The sequence below is a fragment of the Anas platyrhynchos genome, chromosome 17 (genome assembly GCF_047663525.1).
Source record: "Anas platyrhynchos isolate ZD024472 breed Pekin duck chromosome 17, IASCAAS_PekinDuck_T2T, whole genome shotgun sequence".
Lineage (NCBI taxonomy): Eukaryota > Metazoa > Chordata > Aves > Anseriformes > Anatidae > Anas > Anas platyrhynchos.
In genome coordinates, this window is record NC_092603.1 from 1032343 (window position 1) to 1058859 (window position 26517).

The window sequence follows — 26517 nt, forward strand, 5'->3', positions numbered from 1 at the left end:
TGATGGGGTCAGCAGCAACTTGTGCTCCCAGCAGAAGTATTCTGTCTGCAGCCATGCCCTGCAGAGCCCCAGGGGAGCATGGAGGGGAGGAGAGCCCTGAGCTCCCCCCTGCAGCATCCTCCTGCGTGCTCGAGTCACCTCTGAAGTTACACCATGAAGATGAGGAAGAGAAAGCTGCTACCACTAAACCCCCTTGCGTAGGGTTCCTGACGGTACATTGTCTAAAGAAATGTTATAATTGAAGTCTCAATTCAATCTGAATATTTATAAAAGGAATATTTATAAAAGGAATATATATAAAAGGTATAAAAGGCAAGTAAACAGCGCAGGGTGTGCGGGGGGTCTACGCTCCACCAATGTACATACGAATATCAAACAATCTAAATATATAGAACATTGCTTTTATATACTAAACCTGAGTATGCCTGTACAATCAGAAAAGGTAACAAACAATCCTTTAAGTTCCATGACTTAACAGTCTCCATTTTCCATTCCTTTTGAACAATATGTCTCTAAGTTGTCAAGCAACTCGGTCTTTGGGCCTTATGGATCCTGTTCTTCCCAAATCGAAGAGAAGCATATCCATCTCCTTTTCAAGGCCGATAGGGGCTGGGTCAAAAGGCATGTCCAGGTCAGTGGGTGGCGTAACAGCAAAAGCCTTTGATGGCTGTAGCAGCAGAGGGGCCAATGGCTCATGGCATAGACTGTGGCCCCAAATGGCTCTTTAAGGCCTCAGAGATTGCTTGCCAGGTGCAGAGCAATCCCACTGCAATCTTGTCATTTGTAGTTGCAGAGTCCCACACCTTGACCTCAGTTTGGCCCATAAACTGTCCGAATGTTAAGAAGGAGAATAAGCTGTAGGACTTTGTTCCTAAGGACGTATGATTCCCCATAATGCGCAACTGCTGACCAGCGAGGGGCAGTTGTGTGCACATGTCCGCTTCTCTCAGCTCGAGCTTCTCTCCAGCTCCGGTGCGCCTATTTCCAGTGACTTTCTGTACAAGCTTCTCTGAGCAGTTTGCTGAGTTAGGTCAAACCCATCTTTATTAGGTGATCAAAGTGCGTGTTCCTGTCCTGGTCTCCACTCTGCCAGACTGTTCCTCTTCACTCTTTTTTCCTGCTTCTTTATTGATGACATAACTTCATCACATCGTGTTGCCTTTTTCATCTTGAGGACAGGCTTCCCTCTTATACCCTTCTCTCCACAGCAGTTCTTTTCAAAACACCTTTTCATTGGTCAAACAACTTTGCATATAACAACAGCAAACACCCAGAAATTCCATGCCTTAATGGCTGGAGAACAAGAGACCAGCTGGAGAACAAGAATCCAGAGACTGCATGGAGTCTCCTGAATCACCCTTCTTTGTTCCCTCTAAACTCTTTTATATTCCTGATGGCCTCATCATTAAGAGTCTAATGTTATCTCAATCACGGGGTTTTCCAACCCCCATGGCCACACTCCCAAATCTCCCCCTTCTTTATTAATATCAACCATTTTCTCAACACAAATTACCACTCCACATATAACAACTCAATATATAACAGGGGCATTGAATGGCCGTGAGCTGTGGCAGGAAGCTCCAGCCCCGCCACTGGTTTGCACTTCACCAGTACAGCTCTGAGCATTTTGGTTTCCTGTCCTCTGGACCCTGTCGTGTCCCCTCCACCTTCTGCGTGTCCTTCTGCCATGGAGGATGAGGATGGCTACATGGCCTTGGACAGGCGATGCAAGCGGGGTGCTGCGGAGAGGCCGGGACCCCTCCGGGACGCAGGTAGCGGGGTCCGATCCTCCGTCCCACCATGGGTTTGTGGTGGCGAGAGCATACCCCGGGTGGCGATTGGTTGGCAGGGGGAAGAAGCGGGGTGGTGCAGCTCTTGGGGTCCCAGAGAGTCACTCAAGCTGGGGAAACTGTGAGGTGGCTTACCGGGGATGCTTGCCTTTGATAAACTCGGTATTATGGAACAAAAATGGTTTTGCACCAGAACTGGGAACAAGGGCAAGCAGAGGAAATGCCAGAGAGGTGGTTCCATCGGTCTGTGAGGGCTGGAGATGGATGAAGTGTGAGAAAAGAGAGAGAAAGGAAGCATTTTTGGGACCTCTGCTCTATGGAACCCGCTTGCACGGCAAAGTGCTTGGCAGTGCACACCCATTGTCTAGAATCATAACATTGGTCAGTGGTACACCACAGGAGGTAAATTTATGTAGTAGCACACTTCAGGGGAATAGGAGAAATGGGAAATAAGGGTCCCAGGGGAAAAGGGGATGTCCCTGGGACAGTGCATACTGAGAGTCCTTTAGGAAGAATGCTAAGGAATCGGTTGCAGCAAGGTTTGTAGCTCTGGGGGAGCATGGGAGGATGGGGAGAGCATGCAGGGCTGATGCGTGTCTTTTGAAGGCACCTGCACTTGTTTGAGGACTTCCAGATGGATTTAGAGGTGGCTGCATGGTAAAATTCAGAGTCTCTCCTCCCCCCACCCAAAAAAACTGGCCAGTGCTCATCCCACCAATGCCCCACCAGAGCCAGATCTTGCTTTCCCCCAGCATTACCCCATTTATATTGTTTTTCTTCATCTCTTGGAGGAACTTCTTCAAACAGGAAGTTCTTGTAAACAGGCTATCCAAAATAAATGTCTTGCAATTAAATTTTCTGGATGCAGATTTTTACCAAAATATGTATATATATATAATTTTTTTAAGTTTTGCAAGCTATGGTCAGGATGGAGGCAGAGCCTTTTGAAGCCTTTTTTTTTTAATTACTGGTGGTGGTGGTGGTGTGGTTTTTTTTTGACACCTTTTTTTTGATACCGTGAAGGAAGAGAAATGTAAAAGCGGGCCTGCCTCTGCTCACCACAGAAAATAGAGTACAAAACTTTCCATGAGGTCAATGAGAGCTGAAGGCAGAGTAACAACGAACAGCAAATTGGACTGGTGGTGCTTTTTCCCCAGTCCTAGGAAGTGCCAGCTGCTCCATGCAGCAGAGACTAGGTCAAGCTGGCATGAAAAAATTAAATTAAACATCAAGATAATGCATATTTATTTTGCTGCAGAAAATAAGCAAGGAAAAAAACCCTCTTTGCCTCTTCTGGTGCAAAAGTTACAGGATAAATTACTTGGCGTGGAAGAAAAAGCAACAAATTGCAATCAAAACCATCCCCTTCCAGCTTTTGGGTTACACACAACTGATGCCCAAGCCGTATTCCAGGGAAGACACACCAAATACCACCTTTCTCCTCCTTCCCCGACTATCTGCTGGTACGAATTGGCCTGACCCCCATTAATAAATACATATATTATTTAAGGGCTTTTATTTTGTCTTTTGTCACCTCTCTGCTCTCCTGGCAGCTCAGCACCGCAGTGCTTGCTGTGGTCGCTAAAGACAAAAGGTGTTTTCTGCACCTCGAGAGGTGCGACCTCCTCCTGCCTTGAGGATGTCTGCCTACCTGCCATCCTTCGACTGAAAGGGACCACCATCCCTGGAGGTCTTTAAAGAGGTTTAAAGATGTTGAGCTTAGGGATATGGTTTAGTGAAGGACTTTTTAGTTTTAGGTCAGAGGTTGGACTAGGTGATCTGGAAGGTCTCTTCCAACCTAGATGATTCTGTGAAAGGAAAGTCTGTAGCATATATCTATGAACCTATAAAAGAAAAAAAAAAAAAAAAAAAACACAAACAAAACAAACAAAAAAAAAAACACACACACACACACACAAAAAAAAAAAACAAAAAAAAACAAAAAAAAACAAAAAAAAACACACAACAAAGAAGAAGACTAAATAAAGCCATTTCCTGGTGCTGGACGCAGGCGCAAGAAGGTTCAAGAAGGTTGGTCATAATGCAAAGGTTGCCCGGGGACGTTGTCACTCCTGGGACGCTTCTGCAGGCGGGCGAGCTGACCATGGCTGGGGAAATTATGTACGCTGATTTAAGGCAGCCCGGAGGGGGCTCTTCACCTGTTGAGAGGCGTCACAGTAAGTGCAATTTTGGGTGGTGGGCGCTCACGGTGAGCTTCATTTCCCCCAGGAAGAGCTGGCGCTTTGGTCCGCTTGCATCTTGGCCAAGAAACATGGCCAAGTGCCAGTTGGGTTGCGGTGTTGATCCCGGTTTGTGCAGGCAGTGAAAGGAAGGAAGGAAAGAAGGAAGGACGGGGGAGAAAGAAGCTTGCAAATGGCCAGAGCTTCAACGATTTCACTGCTGGGGCTGCTCTCTCTGCAGCAAAAATCAGCCCTAACGCAAGCCGTTGGAAGTCAAAGCTTGGCGAAACACGCCCAGGACCCTGGTGGAGAGGAGCTGTGGAGGGACCCGAGTCCCACCAGCTGCCACCTGTTCTAAATGAGGCCAATTTCCCAAGAGTTTGAGTCTGTCCCCCCTGCTCTTGAGGACCCCCACCGCCTCCCAGAGCACCTAGAGGTGACAGCCTCGCTTCCAAGCCCAACCTCAGCACCCAGCCTCCAACAGGAGCAAAGCCCACCACCAGGACTCCTTCCCCAGTGGAACCCACTGGTGCAACTGGGAAGCCGCAACCCAGCTGCTCCCCATCCCCTCCAAGCACCTGGAGGCTTTGCTCCAGCCAAAGCAGCACAACGGCGAGCAGTGGGACCCACGCGAGGAGGGTCCTGGGGTGGGAGATGCAGAGAGAAGGTTGTGATCGTTGGGTTTTCACTTGTTTTTGTGTGATTGTGGAGGTAGCAAAGCAGCTGTCAACTTCTGCTCAAACATAGGGGCTCTCTTTTCTTTTCGTTTCATTTCTTTCTTTTCTTTTCTCATTATTTTATTACATTTTTATATTAATTTTATTGATTTATTTCATATTATTTCATTTTCACTTCATTGTATTTTAATTTTATTTTACAAGAAAGCATTTTCTGAACAAAACCACGGACTCTTTCAGCTCCCGCCGTGTGCCCACGGTGGCACGGAGTCTTTCTGAAGCTGAGTGGGCTGGGCTACCTGGTGCTGCTGGTGCTGGTGGCGGTGCTCAGTGTGCAGGGTAAGTAAAACCCACTCGAAAACACATCTAAAACCCAAGCGATCACAAGGGAATGTGTACTTTGTTTGTTGTTTTTTTTTTTTTTCTTCGCCAAGGGGAGGACAGGGTTTTATCCCAGGAACCATGTAGATACCACGGGACGCATCCAGCAAGAGTAAATCCCCTCTCAAAACAAACAAACAAACAAATAAAACAACAACAAAAACACAGAAAAACATACACACAAAAAAAAAGGCTTTTAAAGCAAGGGTGGTGGACACAAGCAACATTTTTATGCTTCTGCAAACGTTGGGTGCAATCATGACGAGAAAAAGAGTTTGCACAATAGATCTGGAAACCCAACTCAGCCCTGCTTGGTTTTCACGGTGAAGCACACAAACAGCCTCAATCTCACCCCAAAATTTTACCTCCAAGTTTTTCAGAAGACGCCGACACCTCCCAACACTCTGCAGAACAAGAGTGAGGCCAGGGGAAGGAACAGGACGGAGGTGTGCATGGCTCCCTCCCTGCTGCGCTACTTCTGCCGCTGGAACAGCTCTGCAGGTAACCCCTTCCCCGGAGGGGTCCCTGTGGTGGGATGGGTGTCCCCGGGGGGCTGCAAGTCCAGCTTGGTGTCAATGAGCATGGTGAGGAAGAGCTCGTTTTGCTGATCATCTCCATCCTCTGTGGGCCTCCGGGAGGAGGAGGCACCTCTCCACCTTCCCCGTGCTCACCCCACCGTGTCCTCTTTGTGGTGGATGGGTGGGAAAAGCGGGCAGGAAAAATTTGGGAGGGGAGAGAGCTCCCTCCCCAGTGCCTCTTGGCTGGTTTGAGCGAGACCTCGAGCGCTTTTTGGGGTGTCTCATGGCTCCGTCTCCTCTCCAGGCCACGGGGGCTGCAAGCTGTGCCCCCAGTCTTGGCAGCTTTTGGGGGACCAGTGCTACCAGGTTTCCAAATCAATTGGGACTTGGATGGATGGCAAAAAAGACTGCGAAAGTCGGGGGTCCCATCTGGCCGTGCTCCGAAACACCGTCGATATGGTAAGTGCAGAGTGGAGAAGGCCTGAAAAAGATCCAAAAGTCCTTGGTTTTGGTGGGTAGAGGGGCAAAAACTGCCCCGGAGCTGCTGGTTGGTGGCAGGAGGCTTGGTAGCTCCAAGCAACCACCTGCTAAGAGGTGGAAAGAGGGCTGAATCAGCACCAAAAGGGCTTTGGAGGCCCTTTCCCACCTTTGGCACGGAAGGAAAGAAGGACACAGAGCTCGGGGGGAGCCTCTGGTGTCTCAGGCTCTGAATTTAAGCTCTTTCCACCCACTGAGTGAGGCAGCACCCAAGGCACAGGTCATGGTTAGGGCCCGTCTCTTTGAGGATGAACCAAACGGGTTCAAAAAGCCAGCTTTACACCCCAACAAGCCTCTTGCCCTGGAAGCCAACACTTCTCTCCCATTTCCCAGGAGCACTTACGTGAGATCATCCTCCAGGACAAGCTAACGGTGTGGATCGGATTAAAGGTATCCAACAACATATGGAAATGGGTGGACAACTCCTCCTTCGATGCCACCATGTGAGTACAGCTGCAACCCATGATGTGCAGAGCAGCTTTGCTCCATTTCAGCCCCAAGATCTCCAATATTTTGGTGTCCACAACAGTCTTGCAATGCCCTGGTAAGTCTTTGCAGCCTGAAAGTTGGCTGTACTGAGCACTGTAACCCACCATCTCATCACACCTACGCAGCCAACGTGGTTTTAATGCCCTGGGCATGCTCCAGTGGAGGAAGGAGCCAGATGGTAGTGCAAGCACAGCAATCTGCACGCGCATCTGGGCAAGCCCGCAGCAAGAAGCCTCCTGGAGCCCAGTGAGACAGGCTGGGGGGAAGCTCCCATTGCCCCCTCTCCCAAGAGAGAAAGGAGCTGCTTTTGGGTGCTGATGGTTTTGGTTTGCAGGTTCCGTTCCCTTGGGAGTGTGGAGAACGGCTGCGTGACCTTCGTAGAGAAGGGGCTGGAAGACAATGGCTGTGGGAGCAAATACAAGTGGGTTTGCCAGACAGAACCCTTCCATCTCCTTTCAAAGACTGCAGGAGACAGAGACCTGTATGGTGCCCACCCTGAAAAGCCCATCCTGCAGGATGCTTGCTGCTAATATTTGGGTTGAAGCCAACCCTCCTTGTTACGGCTCTGCAAGGAATTTCAGGGTTTGAACCCAACCAAGCACAGCCAAGAGTATTAGTGTAGGCTCTGTTGCAATTAGCTTCCAATTTTTATTTTTTTATTAAAAAATCCATCCAAATACGTTCATACAGACTGTATCTGTTCCAATCATACCTTGTCCTCCTTCCAATAGGAAGTTCAAAATATAATAGCATAATAGCATTATTGCATAGCACATCAGATTTACAGGTTTCAAATTCGTTACTACAAACATGCCGTTTGCAAACGTAGAAAAAAATAAAACACTACTTTCTGCTGCAGAAGCAGAGAGAGGAACAGCGATGCTGCTGACTTGAGTACAAAAGATTGACAGAGCCTTCACAAAAGAGCCTGAGCAGAAAGGAAACTCAGCAATACTGTTGTGGCAAAGAAGCAGACCTAAATAAGATTTACAATTTTTTTCTGTCACTATCATGAGCTTTATGTTTATGGGATCTTTTACTCAGGGTAAATCTTTCGCTCGGTGCTTGGGCTCGGTACTGGGGCCGGTCCTCTTTAATATCTTCATCAATGATCTGGACAAGGGCATTGAGTGCACCCTCAGTAAGTTCACAGATGACACCAAGCTATGTGCATGTGTCGATCTGCTCGAGGGTAGGAAAGCTCTGCGGGAGGATCTGGATAGGCTGCACCGATGGGCTGAGGTCAACTGCATGAAGTTCAACAAGGCCAAGTGCCGGGTCCTGCACCTGGGGCGCAATAACCCCAAGCAGAGCTACAGGCTGGGAGAGGAGTGGTTGGAGAGCTGCCTGGCAGAGAATGACCTGGGAGTGATGGTGGACAGTCGGCTGAATATGAGCCAGCAGTGTGCTCAGGTGGCCAAGAAGGCCAACGGCATCCTGGCTTGTATCAGAAACAGTGTGACCAGCAGGGCTAGGGAGGTGATCGTCCCCCTGTACTCAGCTCTGGTGAGGCCGCACCTCGAGTACTGTGTTCAGTTTTGGGCCCCTCGCTACAAGAAGGACACCGAGGTGCTTGAGCGGGTCCAGAGAAGGGCGACGAAGCTGGTGAGGGGCCTGGAGAGCAAGTCCTACGAGGAGAGGCTGAGGGAGCTGGGCTTGTTCAGCCTGGAGAAGAGGAGGCTCAGGGGTGACCTTATCGCTCTCTACAGATACCTCAAAGGAGGCTGTAGAGAGGTGGGGGTTGGCCTGTTCTCCCACGTGACTGGTGACAGGACAAGGAAGAATGGGTTTAAGTTGCGCCAGGGGAGTTTTAGGTTAGATATTAGGAAGAACTTCTTTACTGAAAGGGTTGTGAGGCACTGGAACAGGCTGCCCAGGGAAGTGGTGGAGTCACCATCTGTCCTGGTTTCAGTTAGAACAGAATTAATTTTCTTCCTAGTAGCTGGTGGAATGCTGTGTATTGGCTTAGGATGAGAAGAGTGCTGATAACACCCCGATGTTTTAATTGTTGCAGAGCAGTGCTTATACTAAGCCAAGGATGTCTCAGCTTCTTGCTTTGTCCTGCCAAGAGGCAGGCTGGGGGTGCAGTAAGAGCTGGGAGGGGACAGACCCGGGACAGGTGACCCAAAGTAGGCAAAGGGGTATTCCATACCATCTGGGGTCATGCTAAACAATATATAGGGGTGGCTAGCCAGGGGGAGGGGGCCGGACTGCTCGGGGTTAGGCTGGGCATCGGTTAGCGGGTGTTGAGCAATTGCATTGTGCATCACTTGTTTGTACATATTATTAGTAGTAGTACTATTATCACCATTGTATTATTATTATTATTTTTATTTTGTTATTATTGTCATTATTATTTTCCTGTTTTATAAAACTGTCTTTATCTCAGCTCACAGGTTTCACTTCCCGTTTCTCTCCCCTGTGCCCGATAGGGAGGGTGAGCGAACGCCTGTGTGGTGTGTAGCTGATAGACAGGCTCAACCATGACACCATCCCTGGAAGTCTTTAAAAAACGGTTAGATGTAGAGCTTAGGGATATGGTTTAGTGGATGACTTGTCAGTATTAGGTCAGAGGTTGGACTCGATGATCTTGAGGTCTCTTCCAATCTAGAAATTCTGTGATTCTGTGATTCTGTGATTCGCGTCCAGAGGACGTAGTCATTGGGCCTGCTGCAGATCCAGTATTTCTCCGTGTGGCAGAGGGCTGAGCTGATCTCCTGGTTTAGGTACGCACAAGGGCCACCTCCCCACACCTCAAACCTGCAATGCAGACACACTCAGGAGTGAGCAGAAAAGGAAGTAGGAAAACTACCCTAAAAACGGGAAGAAAACCTGGGGTTTCCTCTCCTGGGAAGGTCAGAAGGGGCAGCATTCAAGGTTTAATAGGGGTTCAGAGCACAGCGTCCTTGGTCCGCACCAAGCCTCCCGTGGTGAACCAGTGGTGCGGTGGCAGGAGGAGGTCCCCATCCCAAAAGAGGCCATCCCAGATCCTATAAGAACTCCTGGCCTAATTGCCAACCCAAAGCACCCAACCCCAACATGCGGAGGGACTGACCAGTTGTTGAAGGCTGTGCCGTTGGTCCACCTCCACTGGCCGTTGACTTCCTCCTGCAGCCCGAACCAGTGGTTTCCTTGGCCCATGTATCGCTTGATGAAAGCCTTTAGAGAAGAAATAAAATAAAATAAATAATAATCGGGTTTAAGCAATCCAGTCTTCCCAAAACAAAACTCAGCCAGGTTCTGCCTACAGCCTGCAGAGCACCCTGCAATAGGAAGGTGATTAGATTCTACAATCCTTCAGTTTCACAGAAAAAGGAAGCCCCTTGAGGGCAAAGCTCAGGACAGCACCCATCTGGATGTAGGGACAGAGTTTTGGAGAAAATGTGATATTGCTCATCCCCCAGCCCAGGATGGTACTTTCCCTGGGGCATCTTCTCCTGGCTTTGGCAGTGGGTGAAATTTGGGGGAAAATGGGTTTTTGGTCTGGTCCCACACATTTTCCACACCAGAGCGGGCACTGGGGCTCGTGCCCAGTTCTCACCAGTTCCTCCCAGCTGTCTATGGAGGTCAGGGAGGCTTCCATGGCCTTGCAGTTCTCCAAGCTGGTATTCCAGTTGCTTTCATTGTCCGAGAAATAGTAGCACTTGCTTTGGAAGCCGATCCACATGTCTGGGCACATGTGGGAGAATTGGGGATGTGATGAGCAAGACTGCAGACGCACAACTGTAAAAGGGGAAAACCGAGCAGGTGAGATGCATGGACAGCCACCAAAAAAAAAAAAAAAAAAAAGGCAAAAAAATAACATTTTTTTTAGTTATATGTATTCCCCTCCAGCAAGCGTAGGGGGGTTGGGATGCAGCAAGATGGGGCACCCGCTAGGAAAGGCTGAGTAGAACCTGGCTGAGGGGACAAAAGCGGGTGCTTCATGAAACAGACTCAGTGCTATGCTTGGAGGGCTTCTCATCCTGCTGGGAAAACCCTGGAATTCCCCACTCCATCCCTGAAACAGGTTCCTGGCCCATCTCCCTGCCGTGGGGATGCTCCAGTGGGACTCACCAACCAAGGCCACCAGCGGAACAAGGACAAGGACACTCAGCACCACACACAGAGGAGCCAGGAGCTTTTGTACACGACAACATTTCTTTTCCATCCCATGGGGGCTGGAGTCTGGTGGAGAAGAGAGCAGGAGATGTGGGCTGGGTCTTTCCACCCCCCATTTGCCCTTTTTCTGCTGGATCCATGGTTGATCCTATAGCCCTCCCCCTTGGGATAGGAGCTCCCTTCTTTGAGGCCCTGCAGGTGGATTAAGAGGTGGCTACATGATAAAATTCAGAGTCTGTCCTCACCCACCAAAACACCCTGGCTGGTGCCCATCCCACCAGTGCCCCACTGGAGCCAGATCTCGCTTTCCCCCAGCATTACCCCATTTGCATTGTTTTTCTGCATCTCTTGGAGGGTTCAGCACTTCTTCTTGGTTGGGGTGATTTTTTTCTTGGGCTCCTTTCCCCATGGCTGGCAAGGAAATGTCGGGTCTCACTGATCACATCCACACATCCAGCGCTCTCAAGCAACCGGCTGACCATGCTGCGATAGCAAGGAGAGGGTTGAGTGTTGGGGGGCCAGCAAAGCCCCCCGGGTCTGAGGACTTGTGGGGATCTGGAGGGGACATGGGGAAACCGTGGTTGGGGAGAGGGCTTGTGGTCTGCTGGAGGGGAATGGAGGAAGGGTGAAAGGATGGGAGAAAGAAAAGATGAAGAAAGAAAGAGAAGGAAAAGAAAAGGAGAAAAAGAAAGAGAAGGAGAAAAGAGAAAGAAGTTTAAACTGACTTTAAATGCTAAAAAAAATTAAAGGAAATGCACTGCCTATCAGGGTTCAAAGCTCAAAGGGATTTGAGCTGTTTGTGACAGAACACCCTCCCCCAGCTTTCAGCCCAGCAAGCAAGCAGGAAGCTGAATTTGAAAAAAAACAGAGGAGGTAATAAGCCAGCATTTGTTTGTGCTGACATTCTTGGTTTGCAGCCATCCATTATCTCAGTTTCCACTGCAACGATAACAGGGTGTGCTGTCTGCTGTCCAAACAGAGCAGCTCTTGCACACAGATCTTGGCACTGTTGTCGGGAAGTAATTAACAAGAAAAGACTTTGTTTCCAAAACAGCCTTCATCCACATCGCAATGTTTTAGGAATAAGCTCCTAAGGAGGAGAAAGGTTTTGGTTTTGAGTGAATGCAGCAGCACGCAAGGAAAAATTGCATGAGAAACTTTCAGTGCTAGGGGTCGTGCTGGGAAATAGTGTGTTCAAAGAAGTTTTAGGATTGAATTTGGCAGGGGATCATAAAAATTTGTAATAAGCGTGGGATGCAGGTACCCCAAACTCTGTAGTACAAAGTCTGGCTCAGCTTCAAATTTGGCTTGCATGAGCTAAAACTACCCTAACCCAACTGAGACTTCTCTGAAAACCAAATGTTTCTGATACCAGTAAGGAAACTGATAGCATTTAATGCTTTCGTTTCTTCATTTCAAGAGAAGAGCTTCTCTTCTTCTTTTGGTTAAGCTTCCATTTTGTAACAATTGTAAAATTAACCAAAATTCCCTTGAAAAAAGCACACACGTTAGTGGGTTTTGCAGCCTGCAGACTCAAAGGATCCTGAGCTTGTAGCCAGGTTTTATTTCTTCCCCCCCCAGTCTGCTTTTTTACTGCAGCTCCCTCCAGATTATTAATTCTACTGATCAGTATTATTTTTTTTTTGCTTCATTTCATCTTTATTTTTTTTTCTTTCCCTCCCAGGAAAACACAAGGAAAGCATGCTTTAGCTGGACGAGAAACTGGGAAAGCTCTCCCAAAGTAACAAACAGGCAAAAAATAACCAGCAAAAACAGATGGAAATGGTTAAAAATAGAAAACAAAACAAAACAAAAAAATCCCCTAGGAGTTCTAACTATCTGCAAGAAGATTCACACAGCCCTTGAGGCAGCAGAAGCTTCACTAAAGCCAGCTGAAAAGGAAAAATTTGGCAATGTGTTGTTTTTTTTTTGTCTTTTCCCAGAAAATATGAGTGGCAGGCAAGCTCACTGGGTGCACAGTTTTGGAATTAAAAAAGGGAGAGAACATGAGGAGAATGAGAAAAAAAACAAAACAAAACAAAACAAAACAAAACAAAAAAAACAGCACAAATGCGAAAAGAAGGGCAAGAAAGAGACAAAGAGGGTGGAAAAACTGGAGAGGACAAAGGAATAAAAAAATATTTAAAAAATAAAAAGGAAGAAAGAAGATGGAGACCCGTCCTGGCTGGCTGCTCCTTCCCTCCCCATCTCAGCCTCGAGCTGAGAGTTCCTTGCTCAGCTGGCCGCACATTTTTCTGCTCAGACCTGGACTTATCCCAGCAGCACTCTGCCTAGTCCTGGAGTCTTATGGGAGTCATCCTGTTCGTGCGCAGTTACAGCACGGGAGGTGGAGCACTCAGCCTGATGACAACTGAAGTAGTAGGAGTGCCTTTGTGGGAATAGAAATGTTTTTGCAGAGTGCAAGGAAGGAATGCGGTACTGAGATATGCTTACAGTGATAAGAAAGCTTAGCAGGCGACCTTGTAAAAATGCAGACAACCAGACTCCATAGGACAATTAGGTGAAAATCGCGGTGTTAAGTCAAGTCAGATAAGTGAAGAAACATTACCACTTCAAGCAGTAAAAATGTCAAAAGAAATTTGAAATTTAACGGGCTGGCAACTGAAGGTCTTGCATTGTTTGTGAAGCATCAGATAGATTGTGAACCTGGATTACCCACTCAGTGGGGAAACAGGGGAGGATCCTGCCATAAAAAAGTATATAAACTGTGTTTTGGAACCAGTCAGTGCGCTCTCCTGCTTGTGGGGCACCCACCATTGCAATCGCAAATAAATTACTACTTCACTGAGATCCTCGCCTGAGCCTAAGTTATTGGCTACAGAGTGTTTCTCACACTTCTCACCAAGATTCATAACCCTCTCTTGACCAAGAAGACTAAAGATTTCCAAACATCACTGGCTGGTCCTTGAACTTCTGTTACAATTTTTTTCCTGTTTATGAAAGAGGAAGGAACCAATATTCTATTATTTTTCTTGAAACAAAGTGGGGAGAACTTAAGGCCCTCAGGGGGAGTAATTCTGCATGTCCTTATACAATACAAGGTTTTTCCCTCTGAGCTACTTTGCAAAGGTTTGCATGAAAAGCGGGGGGCCACAGTAACTTTGACTCACCTCTTCCTGTGAAGTTTAACTGAAGTTTATGAAGGTGTTTGAGGTCTGGTTGGCTGCTCAAAAAAACCTTTTGCCCCCTCAAAATAAGATTATCTTTTTGTTTGTTTGTTTGTTTGTTTCCTTGTGGGTGCAGTGGGCAAAGGCGAGATGGGGTGAGGATGACTCCAAGGAGATCGAGATGATTTTTCCCCTTTGGGATGGGCAAATACACGGTTGGGGGCTCAGAAAGGGGAGCCTGTCTCCATGTGTTGTGGGTTTACGTGGCAAGGTTTCAGTAGCAGGACTCCATGTCCCAAAGGATATCAAGCATAAAAATTCGTGTCAGGAAGTTGGTTGATATTAATAAAGAAGGGGGAGATGTGGAGTGTGGCCATGGTGGTCAGAAAGCCCCGTGACTGATAATAACATCAAACTCTTAAGGATGAGGCCATCAGGAATATAAAAGAGTTTAGAGGGAACAAAGAAGGGTGATTCAGGAGACTCCATGCAGTCTCTGGTTTCTTCTTCTCCAGCTGGTCTCTTGTTCTCCAACCATTAAGGCATGGAAGATTCTGGGTGTTTGCTGTTGTTAAATGCAAAATTGTTTGACCAATGAAAAGTTGTTTTTGAAAAGAACTGCTGTGGAGACAAAGGTATAAGAGGGGAGCCTGTCCTCAAGATGAAAAAGGCAACGCGATGTGATGAAGTTATGTCATCAGTAAAGAAGCAGAAAGGAGGAGTGAAAAGGAGCAGGCTAGTAGAATGGAGACCAGGACGGGAACAGGCACATTGATTGCCTCATGAAGATAGGTTCGGCCAAACTCAGCAAACTGCTCAGAGAAACTGTACGATTGTTAAGAAGTTTATGAGCCTGAAATATGGGGCCAAATTGAGGTCAAAGTGTGGGACTCTGCAACTAAAAACTACAAGGTTGCGGTGAGATTGCTGGGCACCTGGCGAGCAATCTCTGAGGCCATAAAGAGCCGTGTGGAGCCAAAGTCATAAAAGTATGGTTTGCCAGACAGTGAGGGAGCTGCGGGCTCCTTTACTGATCCGACTGCTACGCCATCAGCCCCTCTGCTGCTACAGCCATCGAAGGCTTTTGCTGTTCTGCTCCCTGTTGACCTAACGTGCCTTTTGATCCAGGCCCTATTGACCTTCAAAAGGAGATGGGAGATGGATATGCTTTTCTTCAATCCGGGAAGAACAGGATACATAAGGCTTGAAGACCGAGTTGCTTGACAACTTAAAGCGAGACATATTGTTCAAAAGGAATGGAAAATGGAGACTTGTTAGTAATCAAGAAGAGGAATGGAAGATTGAGACTGTTAAGTCATGGAGCTTAAAGGATTGTTTGTTACCTTTTCTGATTGCACATATGTATAGGTGTACTCGGGTTTAGTATGTAAAAGCAATGTTCTGTATATTTGGAACATTTGATGTTCGTGTGTGCGTGTTGGTGGAGTGTAGACTCCCCGCACACCCAGCCCTGTTTACTTGCCTTTTATAAATAATTTTTTATAAACATTACGAAATTCAAATTGAGTTGTATCTTCATTTATAACACTCGCTATCTGGCAAACCATACTTTTATGACTGTTGCCCCAGATGGCTCTTTATGGCCTCAGAGATTGCTCTCCCTGTGCCCAGCAATCTCACCGCAAACTTGTCATTTTTAATTGCAGAGTCCCACACTTTGACCTCAATTTGGGCCGACATTTCAGGCTCATAAACTGTCCGATTGTTAAGAAGGAGAATAAGCTGTAAGATTACCAGGACAGTCTTTGTTCCTAAGGACGTTTCTTTATTTCTTTCATTTCTTTGTTTCTTTATAACAGATCCGATATGGACAGGTGTGCTGAGGGAGGGAAGATGAAACTATTCGGGCAGCAAAGAGTTAAAGAGTTTGCGTGATCACTGAGCAAGAAAACTACAACATTTCAGGGAAATGAAACCGCAGAGGGGGTGTGGAGGAAGTGGCTAAGTGCATTTGTGTGCCCTTGTCTAGTTTCACTTCAGATATTCAAAGAATCAATCATCAAGGCGGGAAAAGACCCCCAAAATGGAGGCCCACCCATCCGCCTCCCACCAATGTCACCCACTAAACCATGTCCCCAGGCACCACATCCAACCTTTCCCTGAACACCCCCAGGGACGGTGACTCCACCACCTCCCTGGGCAACCCATCCCAGTGCCTAACCACACTTTCTGAGAAGTGTCTCCAAATTTCCAACCTCAGCCTCCCCTGGCACTACTTGAGGCTGTTCCTTCAGGTCCTATCAGTAGTTATCTGTGAGAAGGGGCTGACCCCCTGCTCCCACACCTTCCTTTCAGGTAGCTGTAGGGAGCCATAAGGTCTCCCTGCCCAATTCCCCAACTGGTCTCCCAGTACCGACCCCTGAGGGACTCCACTAGATACAGGCCTCCAGCTTGACTCTGTCCCACTGACCACAACCCTCTGGCTTCTTCCCTTCAGCCTCTTCACTGCCCACCTCACTACCCCATCGTCCAGACCACACGTCCTCAGTTTAGCTGCGGGGATGCTGTGGGAGATGGTGTCAAAGGCTTTACTGAAATCAAGATAGCCACATCCGCTGCTTTACCATCATCTATCCACCCAGTTATGTCCCCATAAAAGGCTGTCAGCTTGGTCAAGCACAACTCCCTTGGTGAAGCAAAGTGTGCCTACAATACCCCTAATGTTAATTTTATCTGTGATGTATTTAAATAAGCCCTTTTTTGTCCTTTACCCCTAGGATAAGGCTTAATTCTAGGGAGGCCCTTGCTTTCCTAGTTGCCTCTCTACATTAGCTATCAGCCTTTTATTCCTTCCACGTGGCCAGCCCCATGACCTTTAGACACTCCTCTCCCACTCAAGTTTTCCAAGTAGTTGCCTGGTTAACCACTGAGGTCTCCTGAACTCTAGTATCTCTTGCTGACTGCAACACCTCCCTGAGCAACTTGTTCCCAGTCCTAATCACTCTTTCTGAGGAAAAAATTTCCAACCTGAACCTCCCCTGGCACAACTTGCAGCCATTTCCTCTAGTCCTATCATTAATTATCTGCAGTAACAGGCCGACCCCCAGCTCACCACAAGTTCCTTTCAGATCGTTTCAAAAAGGATACAGTTCATCATGATAGTTGCATAGAGGATATGGCTCAGACTTCCCCAGAATTTCCAGCATCAAGGGGCACTTTGGGATATATTTTGGTGATTTCCCCATCTTTCCACTGCATTTTTTCCTGTCGGAAAGGTCTCCCCTGGGGCAGTGTGAGCACAACCATGTTTGTTTCTCGGGAAGGGGAATGCACTGGTTTTAGGGCCGGGGCTGAATCCATCACCTGCTTTGAGCTGGCTGAGCCCAGCCAGGTTTTGGAGCTCCCAAAAAAATATAGGGGAATGCCCTGGTTTCAGTTAGAACAGAATTAATTTTCTTCCTAGTAGCTGGTAGAATGCTGTGTGTTGGCTTAGGATGAGCAGAGTGCTGATAACACCCCAATGTTTGAATTGTTGCAGAGCAGTGCTTACACCAAGCCAAGGACATAGAATCATAGAATCATAGAATCATAGAATATCCTGAGTTGGAAGGGACACTTAAGGATCGTCAAGTCCAACTCTTGACACCGCACAGGTCTACCCAAAAGTTCAGACCATGTGACTAAGTGCACAGTCCAATCTCTTCTTAAATTCAGACAGGCTTGGTGCAGTGACCACTTCCCTGGGGAGCCTGTTCCAGTGTGCAACCACTCTCTCTGTGAAGAACCCCTTCCTGATGTCCAGCCTAAACTTCCCCTGCCTCAGCTTAACTCCGTTCCCGCGGGTCCTGTCGCTGGTGTTAATGGAGAAAAGGTCTCCTGCCTCTCGACACCCCCTTACGAGGAAGTTGTAGACTGCGATGAGGTCTCCCCTCAGCCTCCTCTTCTCCAGGCTGAACAGGCCCAGTGCCCTCAGCCGTTCCTCGTACGTCTTCCCCTCCAGGCCTTTCACCATCTTCGTAGCCCTCCTCTGGACACTCTCCAACAGTTTCATGTCCTTTTTATACTGTGGTGCTCAGAACTGCACACAGTACTCGAGGTGAGGCCGCACCAGCTCAGAGTAGAGCAGGACAATCACCTCCCTCGACCTACTAGCGATGCCGTGCTTGATGCACCCCAGGACACGGTTGGCCCTCCTGGCTGCCAGGGTACACTGCCGGCTCATATTCAACTTGTTGTCTACCACGACCCCCAGATCCCTCTCTTCTAGGCTGCTCTCCAGCGTCTCATCGCCCAGTCTGTACGTGCAGCCAGGGTTTCCCCGTCCCAGGTGCAGGACCCGGCACTTGCTCTTCTTGAACTTCATGCGGTTGGTGATCGCCCAGCTCTCCAACCTATCCAGATCCCTCTGCAAGGCCTTTCCACCCTCAACAGAGTCCACAACTCCTTCAAGTTTGGTGTCAAACATCTCAGCCTTTTGCTCTGTCCTGCCAATGGGCAGGCTGAGGGTGCAGTAAGAGCTGGGAGGGGACAGAGCCAGGACAGGTGACCCAAACTAGCCCAAGGGGTATTCCATACCATCTGGGGTCATGCTAAACAATATATAGGGGTGGCTAGCCAGGGGGAGGAGGCTGGACTGCTCGGGGTGAGGCTGGGCATTGGTCAGCAGGTGGTGAGCAATTGCATTGTGCATCACTTGTTTGTACACATTATTAGTGGTAGTACTATTGTCATCATTGTATTATTATTATTATTATTATTATTATATTATTATTATTGTTATTATTATTTTCCTGTCTTATTAAACTGTCTTTATCTCAACTCACAGGCTTCACTTTCCATTTCTCTCCCCCGTCCCAGAGAGGGAGGGTGAGTGAACGGCTACGTGGTGTGTAGCTGCCAGCTGGGTTAAACCACGACAGTCTTTTTGGCGCCCAACGTGGGGCTCGAACCCATGACCCTGGGATTAAGAGCCCCATGCTCTACCGACTGAGCTAGCCGGGCCAAGGAAGGACCAAAGGCTGCTGGAGTAGGATCCCCATCCCACCTCCTTTCTGTGTCACAGCCACCCAAGATCTCATTGGGAAGGTGCCAGGATAGGTCCCAGCCCACCACCTATGGGAAGGGGCACGAAAACCATTTCTGCATGAGCAGATGTGACAGCAAGGCCATTGGTAGATGGCCACAGGTTTCTTGCCCTGGACAAGTTAATCTAGGACTGAAAAAACAGGCCCTTTGTGGTTATAAAACCCATAGACACCAGAGGGGGGAGAAGGTGAGGAGAAGACAAGGGGAGAAGGCAGCAAAGGACGTGACTTCAGGTCTTGCTGCTTTCAATTTTGTCACAACAGCAAATGTTAGAGGTAAATTTCTTGCCAATTTGAGAATGAGGACAATGAGAAAAAAAGAAGAAAAAAAAAAAAAAGAAAAAGAAAAAAAGCAGCACAAACACATAAAGAAATGGGAGAGAGAGACAGAGTGTAGAAAAGTGGGAGAGGGGAAGGGAACAAAAAAAAAATCTTAAGAAAAAAAAGAAGGAAAGAAGATGGAAACCCATCCTGACTGGCTGCTCCTTCCCTCCATATTTCAGCCCCTAGCCGAGCATTGTTTGCTCAGCCAGCCCCCAGTTTTGTTGCTCACATGTGGACTTACCCTAAGAACAGTGTGTCTGCTCCTGGTGTCTCATGTCTTGCTTGTGCTGCAATTCAGTGAACAAGAGGAGTAACTGCTGCAGAAGCAGGGAGTTAAATTTAAAGCGTGGGGAGTGGTATCGCTCAGCCTGTGATCTTGCAGAAGAGCAGAGGCAGTAAGAACGCCTCTCATGACCAATATATGTAAAGTGACTCAAACCTCAGTGGCTGACACTTGAACACAGGTTATAAAAGTTTGCCTGATAACAAAAGTGAAAGGGAAGCAATCCTCTGTTACTTTTATTGAAGAAAGCCAGTGGAAGGAGTTTAAGGCCCCCGGGGGGGGGAGTAATGCTGCATGTACTGCAGTAACACTTAAAGCACCAATACAACATTTTATTGTCTGAGCTGGCTTGCAAGGACTTGCATGCAAAGTGGGGACCATGGTAACGTGGCTTTGACTCACCTCTTCCTGGGGCAAAACTGAAGTTTTTGAGGATGTTTGAGGTCTGGTGGGCTGCTCAAAATAACCTTTTGTCCCCTCAAAATAGGATTATCTTTTTGTTTTGTTTCTTTATTTTCTTGTGGGTACAGAGGGCAAAGGGGAGAAGGGGCGAGGACGACTCCCAGGAGATCAAGATTATTTTTCCCCCTTGGGATGGGCAAACACACGGCTGGGGGCTCAGAAAGGGGAGCCTGTCTCCATCTGTTGTGGGTTTACGTGGCAGGGTTTCGGTAGCAGGACTCCACGTCCCAAAGGACATTGAGCCCCATATGATGCAGCCGAGTCTCTGCACATTTGGGGAGCCTGAAGGACCCTGCCAGGAGCACGAGGGATGGATCTGATGGGGAAAAGTGTGCTGGGGGAGGGAGAATGAAACCATCTGGGCAGCAAAGAGATAAATGACGGGGATTTCCACAGCACTGAGCAAGATGACCCAGGCATTTTGTGGAAATTCAGTGGGAAGGAGGCGGAGCAAGCGGCTGTGTGCATTTGTGCACCCGTGGCTGCTCTCCTCATCCCGGACACCCTTTGGCATTGCAAATTGCTCCCTAAAGTCCCCCAAAATGTATTATTATTTTTTTCCCCAGGCATGTCCCAGCACCCCTGTGGTTAAAGGCGGCTGTGCTGCTGTCACCGACCTCCTCCCAGTCTCAGCTGTGATTGCTCAGAGCATCCAGAAGAAGTTCTTCCCATGACAGCAGGGTGTAGCTTGTCATAAAACAATTCCCGGTTGTTTTGTCCCAGGAAATTATGTCATGCTGCGTTGTTCATTATTCCTAATCTCTCTTCTCCCTGCTTCCTCCAATGCTGTGTGAGTAGGGGTGTTACCAGAGCTGTGCATCAGCCTTTGGTGTGCTGAGAAACGTTTTTTTTTTCTCCTTTTAAATACTGCCCCTTGCTCTAGCCACTCCCCTTGTTAATAAAATATTGAGGAGGAGTGGCCAAAAAATAAAAATACAAAGAGAAGCGCACATTTCCATTAGAAACCTGCCCGTTTGCTAAAACACATATTTTCTCCCAGACAAAGCTGTGGGCAGCTCTTGGAGACAAAGGAGCTCTGCAGAGCATGCAGCACACAACAAGAAGGCATTGGAAGCTCTCCATCAAATGCCATATATTCAGGCCATAGTTTCTGCTTTTAAACCAGCAGTAACCAGAGCACCAAATTCCTCTGCCGCCAAGGCAGGAGGTGTCTCTAGAAATTTGCTTTATGTTTTCACAGAATGACAGAATTGTAGGGGTTGGAAGGGACCTCAAGAAATCATCAGGTCCAACCCCCATTTCCTTCAAAAACGACAAATTTTGCAAGAAAGCCATCTTTCAATTTTATTTTATTTTTTCCAATTTTATCTTTAAAGCTAGAGCAGCGTCTCTTCACACTTGGGTTTGAAAGAGCACCTTTAGGTTGGCCACAGACTGGTGAAAACATCACTTTTATGGAGAAAAAGGGTTTTTGAACGTGCTGGGTGGCAGCTTTAAAGCTGGTTTGCTCCTTGCAAGTGTAAATGAATTTTGCCTGTCTCAATTCCCCTACTCCCTGCCCTTTGCAAACCCAAAGCTCAATTTTAATCCGCTCATTTTTGAAGTTTTCCAGAATTGGGACCCATGCCTGGAGGGAGCTTTGGCTCAGCTGGGGGGAAGCCTCTGTGATCCAGAGCAGGAGTAGTCATTGTGTGTTGCTCCCTCTACCGGAGAAAATAAGGTGATAATAATGTGTTTTGGGTTGGGAAAGGTTGTGTTTGAGGCGGTCGAATAAAAAGGGGGTTTATAGGTTAGTTTTGGGCAGCTCCAGCCCTAAAAGAGAGGGGGTGAAGCAGGAAAGATGGGACGGGCTACTGGGATGGACCAAGCTCTGGGTTTTGGGTGAAGGATGGAGTTTGGAAGAGGAATCTATTTAGAAAAAAAAAAAAATAAATCAAACACAGTGGATGCAAAATCATTTGAACCAAAATTTTGGGTGTTGAAAGGACACCTAAAAATCCCCAACATGAATTTGTACAAGACACAAAACGTAGACAAAGGACAATGGGATGGACGCATCCTTTCTGCCGTGCCCTGGGATCCCCATTTGGGGCTGTCTTTTAGAGAATGATGATTTCTCGTCTGCTTTATTTGACCAAAAAACAACCTGCAGAGCAAAGCCACATCCTCCAGTACCTCACAGAGCACGAGGGAGAGCAGAGCGCTGCTGCTGCAGGAGGAAACCTCAGGGCTTCAGTTGTTTTCCCCAGCCTAAGAGGGGACAAGAAGGGTCTGGGGGATCCGTGCCACGATGATTGGAGCCGTCACCTCGTTGGCATTGGTTGGTGTGTGAAGGTGTTTTGGATTTTGGGATGGGCTGCAGGAAAAGTGGGAAAAGTTGCAGGTTTTTCACCTATTTCTTCCCTTGGAGCATTTCTTCAGCTGGTTCACCACCACCAACCACAGAGTCTTGTGCAACCCCTTCTCCACAAAAACCTTCTCTCAGTCATTAATTCCACGAAATTTTGTCCTCTCCACCCCAAACAGAGGAGACGTTTCCACCACTTTGCTCTGCAACCCTTGTACTCTTTGCTCTGGGGTATAGAGGCTGCGATGTGAGCTCAGATATCTCAAACCTGAATTTAGTTGATAAATGCAGCAAGGTTCGTTGACGAAATCATTACATCCAACCTTCTTAATGAGGTGGCTCTTCTGTGCCCGTATTCCCAAGAATTTTGGCGGAGAAATTTATGGAAAATGGAAATTTTGCGCCTCTAAAGCCTCAGCCATCTAAAGGAAGGGAGATGATGGGGGTGATGTTTGGGGTAAAGCATCTCCTCATGCTTGACCACGATTTGTGAGAATATAAATTAAAATAAAATAAATGAAGGTGCTAAACTATGGGGTGAAATGGAGCAAAAATAAATCAGAGGAAACAGGGATGCTAGGACTTAAAAACCAGAATCATAGAATATCCCTAGTTGGAAGGGGCCCATAAATTAAAATGAAAAATAAAAATAGGAAGGAAATTTCATCCTGGCGTGGACTTCTTGCTGCTGCAAATTTCTTGTGCATGAAAAGAAATTTGCCTGGGGGTTATTTAAAAGAGAAAGTGCAGAATCCAAGAGAAACCAAGAAAATTCAAAAGCTCAGAGGCAGGAAGGGCTGAAGACAGGGAGGTTTGGGGTTTGGTGGCTTAAAAATTAAACGAAGACACAAAACATAACGAGGTGTTAATCTGTTAAATCTTGTCGTGGATGAGGTTCTGAAAAGGTGCTAAACCACCCGCTGCTGCTGTCAAGGGAACAGTTTTGCAGCACTTTTGCAAAAAATGTTAGGGAGGGAGCAGCCGTGCAGATTCTACCCTAAAATCTATTTCATTTTATTTATTTTTGCTAAAATCCCCATCCCTTATACCTGTCCCTGGCTTGCAGAGGTGCTGGAGGCAAAGGGGCTGAGCGCTGGTGGCTTCTGCTTCTTCTTCCCCCCTCCAAGGTTTTACCTTCACCTCCAAAGGTGGGAAAGGGAGAGGTACTGATTATTAAGTGGAATTTTGGGGATAATTGCGTGGAAAAGGGCTTTATGCTCCCCTCCCCAACTTGGTGCCAAGGTGCACAAACCTCTGTGCAAGAAGATAATTGCAATACAAACATGATAATAAATGAGATGAAAGCCCTGCCCTGACCCCGCTCTCCTGGAGAAGAAGGGGTTGCTATTGCTTTTTTAATGCTTTTGATTTTGATATTTCTTTTTGCTATATATATATATATTTTAAGTTTTATGCTAATTAAATAAAATGTCCTTCCCTTTGCACCTCTCAGAGGCTGCTTTGCTTTCGGAAACCGCTTTTTGTGGGCGGCCTCAGCAGGTTGGGGAGCAGAGGGCAGCAGGCGAGGCTCAGACACCCAGCGTCGCTTCACCCAGCTTTACCTCCAGAAAAAAAAATATAAAATAATAATAATTTCCTTTTTCTGCCCCTGCACCTGGCTCTGCTGCTCCCTGGGGACTGCTGGCGATGGCGCTGACAACGGTTTACACCGACCTGGAGTTGCCACCGGGTCCCAGAGGCATCCCACAGCTCCCAAAGCCTCACGGTGAGTGGATTTGCTTCGTACCCATGGGTGCAGGGGTCCCTCTGGGCTTTGGACCTGTATCTTTTGGGGGAGGTGGGCTGGACGCCCTACAAACGGTGCTGGTGCTGTCCCTGGTGCCACTCCGGAGCTGCTGGGCCCTAGAATGGGGCGGGGGAAACACAGGAAGAAGAAATTTTTTATTTTTTTTTTTTTTCTGGCCCAAATCCTCATTTTCCTCGAGGATGTTTGCTGTCCACCTCCGCTACGGGGCAGAGCAGCTGCACGAGCAGATTTCTTTCCCCAAATCTCTCTGAAATGTGCTGCAAGGAGAATTTCCCCGAGGACACCGCTACCTGCAGAGCTTTTGCACGCTCCCCTTTCTCACCTCGCTCGAGGGCTTCTGCAAGCGGGCTGCAACCGAGCAGCAATTGTGGCTTTGAGCACCCCAAGGCTTCATTTTGGGCCCTTCCCTTGAGCCAGGACCCCCCCAAGCCCCCTCCCAGGTGCAGCATGGGGTGCAAGGAGCTGAGCTGCTGTTCATCACCTCGGCCAAGTGAGGGAGGCAGCTTGTGGGTGTTTTTTTTGCTTCTCAGCTCCCCTCCAAGATACCTTGCAGGATGCAGGGCGAGGGGGGGAGGGGGGACAGACGTGTCTGTCCCCATGACGTGGACACCAAACTGAAAGGGGTTAAAACAGGGAAGGGATGGTGACGTTGTGGGTTTCTCTCCCAATACAGGTCCCGTTGCAGGTCACCGGTGGTACTGGGTGATAATGGGAACCGGATGGGTTGGGGCCGCCGTCCTGGCGGGCATCGTGGTGTGGCTGCTGCAGCGACACGGTGAGTGGCGGGGTGTCAGGGTGGGGGGACAACAAATCAAATCCCCCCCCACAAATGCCATGGCAGCTCTGTATTGCACCTGTATTTAGAGAACATCTCCTGGACACACCAGGTTGTTTTTTTGTTTGTTTTTTTTTGTTTATTTATTTGTTTTGTGGGTTTGATGCCTGTGCTGCCACAAATCCCTGCTCCCTCTGGCAGCACCTTGCTCCATCCCACGCCGAGGGTGGCTCCGCACAAGGGTTTCACCCCACTGCTTGCATCCTGGGGTCAAACCCATCCCGCCCCCCCAATTTCAGATGGAAACAGCCTCAATCCCACTGGCTCATGCTCCTGGGAACCCTGCCTGGGCAAGGACACCCCCAGCTCCAACTGCTCCCTGAACTACTTCCAGCTGGGGCTCAGAGAGCGGCTGTGCGAGGCCGAGAGCCACCAGGCACCAGGTAGCCCACGCTGTTACGGGGGTGTTGGCTTGCTTTGGGCCCCTCCACGCAGAAAATGGGGCCCAACGGCCAGGGAAAGCCCCCCTGGACTCCCCATCCTGCTGCTTTCCCTCCGCGTTGTCACCTTTATCCTTCCCCTCTCCATGCACCCCTCTTTGTCCCTTCAACCTCTGCTCCTATCCCTCCAACCCCAGCTTTCCCCCCAGTTCTCATAAAGACTTTTATCCTAAAAAACAAAACAAAACAAAACAAGGGGTTGAGAAAAGCTTGGGAGGGCCCTGGGGAGGGGTCTCCCAGCTTCGCCCCTTACCCAGCTCACGTCCCCAACCCCTGCCCCAGGTGCCGAGGGCTGCTGGCTCTGCCCTGCGGGCTGGCAGCCCTTTGCCACCAAATGCTACTGGGTTTCTGCAAAAACCCTGCCCTGGGAAGAGGCAGGAGGTGACTGCAAGGACAGGAGGGCAGAGCTGGTGGTGCTGAAGAGCATGGAGGAGAAGGTAAAAGACCAAAGAGAAAGCATCACGACCCCAATCAGATTTTTTTGCAGCTGATGCTGCCTGCCCAAGTTGCAGAGACAATCGGATGTCAGGGAAAAATAAATAATAATAAAGAGGGGGGAATAATAATGATAAAATAATAAAATAATAATAGAAGGGGGAGAAAAGGAGGTGAAGGGGGGGGAAAAGAGGGAGGGGGAAGAAAAGGGAGAGAAGGGGGGAAGAAAAGGGAGAGAAAAAGAGGATAAGGGGGAAAGGGGGATAAGGTGGGAAAAAGAGGGAGAGTGGGGAAAAAGGATGGGGGGGGAAAATGGGGAGGAGGAGAAAACGGGGGAGAAGGGGTGAAAAGGAAGAGAAAGGGGGGGAAAAACAGGGAGATGGGGTCTGCTTCCTCCTCCCCTAGGACTTCATTGGGACCATGAGCAAAGAATTACCAGGGAGCTGGACGGGGCTCAGCACCATCCTGACTCACGGTGAGGAGTGGACGTGGATGGATGGATCCCCTTTGCAGGATGATTTGTGAGTTGTTCCCGAGCCCCATGCAAAAATCCCATCCCAGGAGAAATTTGGGTTGCTCACCCCCTTCCTTGACAGCAAACTCCCCCCAGAATCCTTCCAGAGCTGGTGGGGAGCAAATGAAATTTGGGCAATGCGGGCCCGCAGCCCCCAGCTGCTCGGCAAGGAGAGGAAGAAGTGATCAAAACATTTTTCCTACATATTTTCCCTGTAATTTCAGGCAGGGAAATTTCAACTGGTTAAAAAGGAGATGCCCCAGTCAGGGATATTTTGCAGCTGGGGTCCTCCTGTAGCCACA

The 26517-nt window shown here is 48.3% G+C and overlaps 4 protein-coding genes and 1 non-coding gene across 13 annotated transcripts in view; 2 read left to right on the top strand and 3 right to left on the bottom strand.

Moving 5' to 3' along the window:
- The window catches only part of LOC106019355 (C-type lectin domain family 2 member D), a 70043-nt gene that overhangs the window by 33364 nt on the left and 10162 nt on the right, over positions 1–26517 (bottom strand). The window lies entirely within an intron of this gene.
- LOC113845374 (killer cell lectin-like receptor subfamily B member 1B allele B) lies at positions 219–14754 on the top strand. Of its 4 annotated transcripts, none has more exons than XM_038187925.2 (6): positions 219–1772; positions 4888–4986; positions 5401–5529; positions 5851–6005; positions 6417–6526; positions 6907–7670. In XM_038187925.2, the coding sequence occupies exons 1-6, from the start codon at positions 1688–1690 to the stop codon at positions 7100–7102; spliced, it is 774 nt and encodes a 257-aa protein (XP_038043853.2). In that variant the 5' UTR covers positions 219–1687; the 3' UTR covers positions 7103–7670. The 4 variants fall into 4 exon arrangements, with proteins under 4 accessions (XP_038043853.2, XP_071881012.1, XP_027326124.3 ...); XM_072024911.1 differs by lacking the exons at positions 219–1772; positions 6907–7670 and adding exons at positions 3794–3967; positions 12358–14754; XM_027470323.3 differs by lacking the exon at positions 219–1772 and adding an exon at positions 3794–3967.
- On the bottom strand, positions 8883–19593 carry LOC101796643 (C-type lectin domain family 2 member B). Of its 2 annotated transcripts, XM_072024935.1 has the most exons (6): positions 19412–19580; positions 10995–11156; positions 10629–10739; positions 10114–10295; positions 9628–9731; positions 8883–9332 (listed from the first exon to the last, which is right to left on the bottom strand). In XM_072024935.1, the coding sequence occupies exons 2-6, from the start codon at positions 11080–11082 to the stop codon at positions 9089–9091; spliced, it is 729 nt and encodes a 242-aa protein (XP_071881036.1). In that variant the 5' UTR covers positions 11083–11156; positions 19412–19580; the 3' UTR covers positions 8883–9088. The 2 variants fall into 2 exon arrangements, with proteins under 2 accessions (XP_071881036.1, XP_071881037.1); XM_072024936.1 differs by lacking the exon at positions 10629–10739 and having other exon boundaries at positions 19412–19593.
- Positions 18691–18763, bottom strand: TRNAK-CUU (transfer RNA lysine (anticodon CUU)). Its single transcript has one exon. It is a non-coding gene; the product is annotated as a tRNA-Lys (tRNA).
- On the top strand, positions 22620–26491 carry LOC113845375 (CD209 antigen-like protein C). 4 transcript variants are annotated; one of them, XM_072024929.1, is made up of 5 exons: positions 22620–23949; positions 24665–24766; positions 25066–25209; positions 25549–25703; positions 26107–26491. In XM_072024929.1, exons 1-5 carry the CDS (start codon positions 23871–23873, stop codon positions 26224–26226), a joined length of 600 nt encoding a protein of 199 aa, XP_071881030.1. In that variant the 5' UTR covers positions 22620–23870; the 3' UTR covers positions 26227–26491. The 4 variants fall into 4 exon arrangements, with proteins under 4 accessions (XP_071881030.1, XP_071881031.1, XP_071881029.1 ...); XM_072024930.1 differs by having other exon boundaries at positions 24677–24766; XM_072024928.1 differs by lacking the exon at positions 22620–23949 and adding an exon at positions 24117–24481.